A 10,631-nucleotide genomic window follows, 5' to 3' on the forward strand; every position below is an offset into this window, starting at 1 on the left:
AGATATTATTTATGCATTATTTGGACGACGGAGATTATAAGCGCAATTAGATCGGCGCTGACATAAATCAGATCTAGAAGGCGAATAAAACCGCACGAGAGAAGGTTATTTGTATGTAAATTCCAGCAGCTGGAGACCCGGGGGGGATTTGTATTACTAACAGACTAGACCTGTCACATCCACTCAGCATTACCTCATAGATCTGCCCGTGTGTGAGGTAATGGACCAGCGAATTCTGCTTTTCGCGTTTTCTTTACATACGTATGGAGTGCAGGTGTTTGCCTGTTTATTAGCCACGTCCTTGGGTGGGCTACATCTACGTTTGGGATAATTATCGTAGATGGTTGGTTGTCAGACCGAGGAAGGCTGTGAGCCAAATTTCCGAAATTTTTTCGCACTCCGACCCAGACGCCAGCTCCTTTACAAAAGGCTCAGGTATTAGTAATAGGCACTTTGGTTAAATATGTGCTTCATTATGATGTCATATTTTTATGTCAAAGATGGAATCGGTGCATTTCTACTCGTCGACCCCGACTCTACAGCCCTGGTAAGTACGCTCCACTTCACAGGGGCTCATACCGGTTTTTCACGTGCATGATACAGGCTGGAATCACATGTGCAGGTTTTTCAGTTTTTCAAAGCCAGAAGTGTATTCGAAAAGAAAGAGAAGTATACATCTCTTCCCTTCTGCATCCACTTCTAATTTTGTATTGCGTATACCGCCATAGTGTGCTGCACCTGTCTTATCACCCGCACACACTGATGCACCCGGATACAAGAAGGTGAGTCATATGTGTATTTTTGATTTAGATTTTTTGAGCCAAAGCCAACAGTGGGTTCGAAAGGAATGAGAAATACACTTCTCCTCCCTTCTGCATCCACTTATAATTTAGTCTCTGCATCCGAAATTGCGTATACCGCCACTGGTCATTTCACAAACACACACATTGACGCACGCACGCACACACAAGAAGGCAAGTCATCCGTGTATTTCATTTATTAGTCGAACCATAATGTTCTAATGCAGCAGATACAGAATCAAGTACAAATCTACACAAACGTCTGGCCCCTAATCTAAAGGTCAGGGGTCCGGAGGAATTAGGAATGGCGCGTGGCAGTCTCTGGGGTGGCGGTGGGGTCAGGGGTTGAGACAGTCGGAGCTGTCCAGCGACAGGTAAATCTGAGCTTTGCACTGGAAGGTGCTGGAGGTGTCGGGGAGCAGCTCGCAGCTGTGGAGGTTCGGGGAGACGTCTTTTACACACAGAGCCTGTGGAGAAAGAGAAGAGATGATGAGATTTATATAGCACCGATATATACCATAGGGCTGTGACAAGACTGTGGAATATTTAGATATAAGATATCTTGGCTTGACAAAGGCTCCATTGAGAGAGCTGAAACGTTGCTGTCTGCACATGTGGGAATAAACATCACTTTTTTCACCGTTATTCGTGTGCTGCCTTGGATTCTTCTACATAGATATAAGATAGATAGATAGATAGATGCCATGTATACAATTCTCTGAGCTCTGTTACTCCACAGCATACAAAGGTTGTGAACATGGAGGAAAAATTTGCACCCATTGGGGGGCATTTACTATTATGGACTTGTTTTTTTTTTTTTAAAGTGGCCAAAATTATGAATAAGTGAATGCTGAAGCCGAGATATGAATGACTTCCCCTATGGAAACCCTTAGTATAATAGTCTTGAAACAACCAATCAGGTTGCTGCTTTCATTTTCCAATGGGTCTCTGGAAAATGAAAGGTGAAATCTGATTGGTTGCTATGGGCAACATCTCCCTGTAGCTTCCTGATCAATATTCCCCAGTGAGTGGAGTAGTTAAGTGGTCAAGCAACCAATCAGATTCCATCTTTCATTTTTTTAAAGGAGCTGTCAAAAATGAAAGGTGGAATCTGATTGGTCCCTATGGTCAACTAAGCCAGTTCTACTTTACACCAGTTTTTTAAATGCCCCCCTTAGTTATCATTTGTAACCTAAAAGAGTCCTTCCACTTAAATTCAGGGCTCAGAAACCTTCCTCACTCGGCTGTTCTTGTAACTCCCACAGAAGTAAAAGGAGGATTCTGGGAGTTGTAGTTTCAGAAGAGCTGGAGCGGCGGAGGTTGCTGATCCCTGCTTTTGATAGTTGTTGGCTATTCCTCCTGACCTCCCCCTTGCACATGCATGCTCAGTTTGACTGAGCATGCATGTGTTCTTAATGGGGAGAGGGGAATAATCGGCTGCCAGACTCCTCCATCTTGAGATTGATATGAAATAAGAAATGCCTGCTCTTTCTTCCCCCAGACATCTGCCATTGGGGGAGTCTTGGGATACCGCCACACACACATAAATGGACGTCTGGTCCCGCCGAAAATCAGCAGGTTCAGCCGACGTTCATCTAACATACGGCTGTAATCACATGTGCAGTTGTTTGAGCCAAAGCCAGGAGTGTATTGAATAGAAACTGGGAAAATAAAGGAAGGACTTGTCCTTCTCCTTCCTTCTGGATCCACTTCTCGCTTCGACTCCAAAATAAACAAACTGCATCAAAAACTGCACAGTGTAAAGGAAGACTAACCAGACCCATTAACAACAATGGCAGTTCGGACCAGGTGACAAACTCATAGGGTACAACAGATACTCACCATACTTTTGAGAAGCGCTCCTTGCCGTTGGCTACCAAAGTTGTTCAAGAAGTTGTCTTCCATGTTCTCGGCGCTCTCCCCCGCGTTTTCAGGCTCTGAACGTCGAATATCCGGAGATCTGCGGATACCGGACAGCAGCCCCGACGCTCTTCCCACAGAGTAGTAGCTGGGGCCGGTGGACTGCTTGTACCAGGCGTTGGCGCGTTGGCAGGAGAGCAGCAGAGCGAGGGCGCTGCATATCACGGTCAGACGCAGCGAAGAGCGAGAGCCTAGAGACAGCATGGCGAAGACGTGGAGCTCGGGGCTGTGGTGAGGAAAGAGTTCTAAAGGAGGAAAGAGTGGCAGACTTTTATAGAGGAGAGGGGTGTGCATGCCAGCTCAGACCGGGGGGGGGAGGATGGCGAAGTGGGAGATGACGGGGCGGGGGGGTGGTGGAGGGATGTTGTTATCCTCATATTAAGCCCATGACAGCTCTCTGATCAGTCAGTAAATCTGCGGAGAAGCCCAGGGCGAGGGATATGGAGATGTTCTGCCAAGTGACAGATCTCATTTGACTGGGTAGTAAGTGATAAAGAATCAGTACTTCTGATTGCAATATGACAATTGACCCAAAAAGCCGGTCTCGGCGGTGACAGATGCTGCGTGCACAGCTCCCCAGCTAACCAGAAGTGATTGGGAAGAAGCCGCATAACTGATTCTGTCAAGTGAGAACATATTGGAAACATATTGTGTCCCTGGGAGACACTGCGGCAGATCGCTGTATGTGTGCGCTGGTACGCCCCCCCCCCCCCCCGGACCATTACTCCTCGTATCTCCAATATCAGCTGCCCCCTGATCTGACACTTGCGGATAATCCGACATCTGATGAATCGATTGCTTCTTATCTCGGTCAATGTGCTGTGACTCACAAGATTTTTTATTTTTTTTTCGGTAACCTATAGGGCGGCAGACAACGTAGGACACAGAAGCGCTAAACAAAATCCTACTATGGCATCCAGTACTAAAAAGAGTGAGCGGTGTGAACAGTGTCCCAGGTTCCTTTACTACAGCATGGGCCCCTCAGAGGAATGTATTTAGAGGTCCCATTATCATTTAAAGGGGTTTTCCTCTGGATGGGCCATCAGTTTTTGATTGGTGGGGGTCCGACAGCCGGGACGACCGCCGATCAGCTATTTGAGAAGGCACAGGTGCTTGCAGTAGTGCCGCGGCCTTCTCCTGCCTAGTCATGTGGCCTAGGAGCAGCTCAGCCCCATAAAAGTGAATGGAGCTGAACTGCAATACCAAGCACAGCCACTATACAATGTACGGCGCTGTTCTTGATGAGCTGAGAGAAGGGCGCGACGCTCACAGGCGTGTCGGTGCCTTCTCAAACAGCTGATCGCTGGGGTCCCGAGTGTCGGACTCCCACCGATCAGATACCGATGACATATCTGGAGGACAGGCCTTCCCTAAAATCTCAGAAACCCCCTTTAAATATGTTTCCCAAGTTATAGATATTGATTCTGTCCTCAGGATAGGTCTGATTGGGGGAGGGTCTGGCAACACTTTGCAGCAGCCGCAGAGAACAGAGCCGGAAGTACAGCTCCATCCACTGTGTAGTGGCCATGCTGGGTACTGCAGCTCAGCTACCATTCATTTGAACGAATGCCATAAGATTACCAGTCACAGACTCCCCAAACCAGTGCCTGATCCTGTTAATCCATAATAGTACCTGCCGCAGTGCCCCCATAACGTTGACCGTCACAAGGCAAAAAAACAGTGTCTGCCACAATAATAGTGACAGTCACAGTGTGCCCATTGCAATATCTGATGCAGGGCATAAGGAACAGCTAACTACATTCCCCTTGTATTGGTGTTAACCACTTCACTATGCCAACTCTCCCCATATTATTGCTGGCTGAAGTCATAGTGCCAACCACATGCCCTTTCTTCTTATCTTGGAGAGGTGTCTAGCTGCCAGTCCAAGCATAGACGTAGTGAGGGGTTGACTGGTTGGGTAGACAGGGCGGTCACTGCTGCCTGCAGAGTAGCACGCACTTACTTGTGTAGCCATACTCCTGCACGTGCCAGTATGCACCATCTAATGTGCGGGGAAAGTGCTCCCTGCCGATACTACAGGGCTCCCAATGTCAGTGTGACCGCGTTCAGGGGCTCATTCTGTCCCTCATCCTATTTTATGATTAGGGTTATCCACAAATTGGGATCTGGGACATAGAAACATAGAATGTGTCGGCAGATAAGAACCATTTGGCCCATCTAATATGCCCAATATACTGAGTACTATGAATAGCCCCTGGCCCTATCTTATATGAAGGATGGCCTTATGCCTATCCCATGCATGCTTAAACTCCTTCACTGTATTTGCAGCTACCACTTCTGCAGGAAGGCTATTCCATGCATCCACTACTCTCTCAGTAAAGTAATACTTCCTGATATTACTTTTAAACCTTTGCCCCTCTAGTTTAAAACTGTGTCCTCTTGTAGCAGTTTTTCTTCTTTTAAATATTCTCTCCTCTTTTACCTTGTTGATTCCCTTTATGTATTTAGCAGTTTCTATCATATCCCCTCTGTCTCGTCTTTCTTCCAAGCTATACATGTTAAGGTCCTTTAATCTTTCCTGGTAAGTTTTATCCTGCAATCCATGTACCAGTTTAGTAGCTCTTCTCTGAACTCTCTCCAAAGTATCAATATCCTTCTGGAGATATGGTTTCCAGTACTGAGCACAATACTCCAGATGAGGTCTCACTAATGCTCTGTAGAGCGGCATGAGACCCTCCCTCTTTCTACTGGTAATTCCTCTTGCTATACACCCCAGCATTCTGCTAGCATTTCCTGCTGCTCTATGACATGGTCTGCCTACCTTTAAGTCTTCTGAAATAATGACCCCTAAATCCCTTTCCTCACAGTCCTAACCTCAGGATCTATCACTGATTTTATATTCTGCTCTTGGGTTTTTACGCCCCAGGTGCATTATCTTGCACCATTTTACAATCATTGATAAAAAAAAATACTGCACCAAGAAGGAGTTTTGGAATGTAATGATTATATATGTAAGTTTATTAGGGAAAACTGTACAATTGAAAGGAGGCTCTAGGACCCTATTGAGTCACCCCTAGCCTGGGTACAGGATGAGATATGGCCTCTAGCTTGGATACAGGATGAGACACGACCTCTAGCTTGGATACAGGATAAGATACGGCCTCTAGCCTGGGTACAGGATGAGATACGGCCTTTATACAAGATGAAATATGGCCTCTAGCCTGGATACGGTATGAGATATAGATGGGCATGGAGGCATACAGGTTCCTGGTATCCCGCAGCACATTTGCCCACAGATGTTGCAGCTGGGCCTCTAGATCCTGCATAGGTTTCTGAAGCTGGTGACCCAGCTGGTCCTATAAATGCGCACTTGACAATATATCTGGTGACCGGGCAGCCAAGGAAGTGTTGCAATATGGAGGAGGCATTCCTTGCTGTGTTTGTGGGCGAGCATTATCCTGCTGAGAAATGCCAGTTGGAAGTCCTGCCATAAGAGATAACACACGTGGTTGTAGGATGTCCTGCACATATCGCTGAGCTGTTAGTGTCCCTCGTCTCTCTACTAGGGGTGACCGACGGGAGAATACGATGGCTCCCCAGATCATCACACCAACAGATGGGGCAGTGTGTTGCTCCACAGCAAAGGCAGGATTGAAGTGCTCACCACGAGGCATCCATACACAAACCCAACCGTTTTGGGATCCCAAACAGAACCTGGATTTGTCACTGAAGGAGATATGGTTCCAGTGGTAACGAGACCACTGAAAAAGAAAGCGACGTTGCCTGGCTGTCAATGGTAGGACATGTAATGGGCGACACAACACCAAATTTCCTTGTGCTAAGTACCTGGAAATTGTCCGGCCAGAGACAGGGGTGCGTGATGAAGACGCCACCAGTGTCTGGATGGTGAACAACGAAACTGTGGGAGCTGCTCATGCTTGTCGTAGGATCCGCTCTACTTGTGGTCTGTCTGGCCATCCGGATCCTGTTCGCCATATGTGCATGCCCTCACGTAACCACCTCTCCCAACACCTCCTACAAATCATCAAAACGACAATCCTGCTTCTCTCAGTCCAATAATGTGCTTCCTCTCAAAATCTGTCATATGGACAAAATGTCTTCCAGTGCATTGTAGAGTCATGTCCAGCAGTCAACGATCTGTCACCATGAGGTATACTACCCAAAAGTAGCCTCTGAGAACCTTTTTATAGTGCAGTGAGAGAATCGCTTTTACATCCTCTTGTGACAGGAATTGTCTAATCCAGGCATCCTCAAACTGCGGCCCTCCAGCTGTTGTAAAACTACAGCTCCCACAATGCCCTGCTGTAGGCTGATACCTGTAGGCTGTTCGGGCATGCTGGGAGTTGTAGTTTTGCAACAGCTGGAGGGCCGCAGTTTGAGGATGCCTGGTCTAATCAGACCAGACCTGTAATTACTGACATATCTGCTTGAGACATAACTGCATGCTGTGTCCGTGCTGCATGCAAATTTTTTGGGCAACCATTGACTTCCATTTGCAGCCAAGTATAGAACATGTTCTGTCTTTTTGCGAAACGGGGCATATGAATCTGGAAAGCCCAAGGATCATCTGTGTGCTTTCCACATCCGTATGTCCACAGAATAGAATATGCCCACAAAATGTGGACCCATTGAACAAAAAAAATGTGGATGGCACATGGACCACATCCGTATTTTGCGGATCTACAGTTTGCGGGCCACAAAATGGACATGGTCAAGTGCATGAGGCCTGAGGGTGGGTTCACACATAGGTATTTAATGCTGTTCTGTGCTTTTGTGTAGTACAGTTTGTTTACTTTTTGCGTTTTTTTTCTACAGTAAAAATGCCAACTCCAGATGTCATCTGCAAGTCTGTGGGAACTAAAAGAAAAGGCAGGAAACACAAAAAACACCACTTAAAGGGGTTATCCAACCCCCATAATGCCCGGGCCCCTCATACTGGTCATACCTACCCCTCTCCCCGTGCCGCTTCTGATGGCCACACGGCCGCCGCTGCATCTCCCTGTCGCATGGATCAAAACATCCGGCGACGGGGGGAGCAGCCAATAACAAGCCGCAACGGGAACGAGCCTCCATAGTATCGCAGGTGACGCTAGGGAGGCTCGTTCCCGTCGCAGCCTGCTATTGGCTGCCAACCTCCCCCCCCGCCGTCACAGGATGTTTTGATCCACACGCCAGGGAGATGCAGCAGTGGCCGTGCGGGCATCAGAAGCGACGCGGGTGCCGGGGAGGGGGGTAAGTATGACCAATATGAGGGGCTAGGGCATTTTGGGGGCATTATAGGGGTTGGATAACCCCTTTAAGTGGTGTTTTGGGGTCTCTGGTGTTTTTTGAAAAATGCAGCATGTTTATGTTTTTGGCAGAAAAAAAACATGATTCACACAGAAAGAAGAAAGTCATAGAAGCCACTCAGATTTTTTTCCATATTGCATGTCGTTTTTAAGTGAGCAACAAGAGCACAAGGCGCGCGTTCTCCACATATTAGAGAATTACTCTCCATCTGACATGTTTGCAGCCACTCTTCTTCATGTATGAAATATTCATCTGCCGCTCTGCAGCGCAGGACCGCACAGCTGGCACCACTAGCCCCCTCCCCAAGGCACAAAGGGAGCCCAGCTGTTATTACAAGCAGTTAACGGGATAATTTGCCTCCGTTATTTACGCTCTTCGGAATCCACATTTCTTTACAGCTCTTAATGGTCCCATCAGGAGATTTCCAGGCAGGCGTGCGCTCACTATAATACCAAGAAACCTGATCATCGCACCAGTCACTAGGAAATGTTACCCGGGCAGCATTGTGGTGTTGTAGAGGTGCCCTATGTGCCACCTTAGACTGACCCGAAGCCTGGGTATGAATACTTTGGAAACAAGAATTTTGCACAGCTGCCCCATCCTCAATGAGATGGTGGATTTCTAGGGTGCAATCTCAAACCACACTCGAGTGTGCCGCAAACTTGTACGACCATTGATGGATGCGGGTCGGCATGGCTTGCCAGCGGCAGCATGTGGTCCCGGCTCCATACTGGGGTACGGCCACACAAGGCTGGTGCACTGTGGATTTCGGTGCAGATTCTACCCTACGCAATGGAAAGGTAGAAAACTGCCACAGAAATCCACAGCAAAAATTGACATATCGTGGATTTGTTAACATCTCACCCAGATCTGCACAAAAGTCCATATGGACTGTTCACACCATGAAAAATCCACTGCGGGCTCTGCAGCAGAAAACCGGATTTCGGGCCTGGTTTTGCATTTTGCTTACCGTGGATCATCAGGGTTCCCTCATTTCGACAGCAAGATATACTATCCAATATGACGCATCCGCAGAGCTTCCAACAACTGTGCGAAGATAGACAAAGAGAAAGGCCGATCCCACCAATTTCAGAGGGACTGACCGAGGGTACGGCAGCAGATGTCGAAGGGAGAAAAGAGAGATCGGGCATGCTGGATTTTAAGATGCCAAATCTATTGCCCTTTTAGGTCTGACACTGACATTTTCTGCTCCTCACTGAAATAAACACAGAGGCTCAGCCGAGTATGCATATGCACAGTTTACACGTAATAGCACTCTTTAGGGCTCATGTATTTTTGCGGTCCGCAAAACATGGATCCACAACCGATAACATCCATGTGACGTCTGTGTTGCATCCGTTTTTTTGCGCATCCATTGTCACAATGCCTGTCCTTGTCCGCAAAAAGGACAAGAATGGGACATGTTTTATATTTTTGCAGAACCGACATGCAGACATACTGAAACGGAATGCATACGGAGTCATTTCTGTTTTTTTCCGTGGACCCATTAAAGTGAATGGTTCCGCATCCCGGACCTCTAAAAAAAAAAAAGAGAATGGAAATAAAATACGTCGTGTGCATGAGCCCATATGTTTATGGCCAACTTTAGACAGTCAGTCAGCATGTGTGATAACGAAAGCTGGTTACCGACTGTCTAAGGGCACCTTCACACGCGGCAGATTTTGTGGCAGGAAATTCCACGACTGAAAATCAGTTCCGTTCATTTGAATGGGGCCCTAAGCACATGCATTTCCGCAATCCCCATTCAGGTGAACGGAACAGATTTTCGGTCGCGGAATTTCCTGCCACAAAATCTGCCGCGTGTGACGACACCCTAAGGCCACGTGCACACGTTGCGGAATATGCACAGTTTTTCCGTGCGGATTACCATGCAGAAAGACTGCAGCACAGTACAGCACCAGCAACGTGTATAAGATTACACAAATCTCATCTACACTTTGCAGATTTTTTTTTTCCGTGCAAAAATTGACCTGCATTGCGGATTTAAAAAATCCGCAGCATGTCAATTATTGTTTACGGTTTTAGCTGTGGATTTTACCTTTTTCAACGGAAGGTTGAGATCTGCGCCACAACCGCTACAAAATCTGCAATAATACATTGTGCATTTTGGTGCAGATATGCTGCAGAAACGCACATAAATCCACACGGAAATTTGTGCGGATTTTATGTGCGTTCACTTGCCACCGTTTGCAGGTGGCCTAAGGGCGCCTTTACACGCTGAGAATTTTGTTGCAGAATTTTCAAGCCTCATTCAGGCGAATGGAACTGATTTTCAAAAATCCCCAAAATCTGCAGCCTTTGAAGGCGCCCTAAATGTTCACCGAACCTGCCGCTTTCAGTGGGACAAGCCAACCATCTAAAGTGTATAGGGGGGCCTCCCGACGGTAGAAGTCAGAGGAAGTAGGGATCAGGTAGTCGGTTTTCAACATGGTGGCTAGTTTCAAACGAGCGTGTTCAGACTGGGAAACACACTCCATGTAAGAGCAGTATTGCCCAGGCTCCTGTGACACAAACCTACAGCGTTATAATGCTATGTGTTCCTGCCCGACCTCAGGTCTACCGAACTGTACTCACATAATGTCAGTACAGGTCAGTACAGCCGAGGTCAGACGGGAATTC

At 47.3% G+C, this 10,631-nt stretch overlaps 1 protein-coding gene across 1 annotated transcript; it reads right to left on the reverse strand.

Annotated features, from left to right (window-relative positions):
- Nucleotides 1-989: 989 nt before the first annotated feature.
- On the reverse strand, nt 990-7,844 carry NPB (neuropeptide B). The gene is made up of 3 exons (XM_040436288.1): nt 7,652-7,844; nt 2,643-2,965; nt 990-1,267 (listed from the first exon to the last, which is right to left on the reverse strand). The coding sequence occupies exons 1-3, from the start codon at nt 7,773-7,775 to the stop codon at nt 1,139-1,141; spliced, it is 576 nt and encodes a 191-aa protein (XP_040292222.1). The 5' UTR covers nt 7,776-7,844; the 3' UTR covers nt 990-1,138.
- Nucleotides 7,845-10,631: the final 2,787 nt, after the last annotated feature.

Source organism: Bufo bufo, chromosome 6 (assembly GCF_905171765.1).
Source record: "Bufo bufo chromosome 6, aBufBuf1.1, whole genome shotgun sequence".
NCBI classification, from domain to species: domain Eukaryota; kingdom Metazoa; phylum Chordata; class Amphibia; order Anura; family Bufonidae; genus Bufo; species Bufo bufo.

Bases quoted from the DNA above. Each gene is read 5' to 3' on its own strand.
- NPB (XM_040436288.1), bottom strand. From the start codon at position 7,775: ATGGAGGCTCGTTCCCGTTGCGGCTTGTTATTGGCTGCTCCCCCCGTC. The intron at 2,966-7,651 runs GTAGGTATGACC...TTCCTCCTTTAG, and splicing joins GAAGCGGCACGGGGAGAGGG to AACTCTTTCCTCACCACAGC. The intron at 1,268-2,642 runs GTGAGTATCTGT...CTTTCTCCACAG, and splicing joins GAGCGCTTCTCAAAAGTATG to GCTCTGTGTGTAAAAGACGT.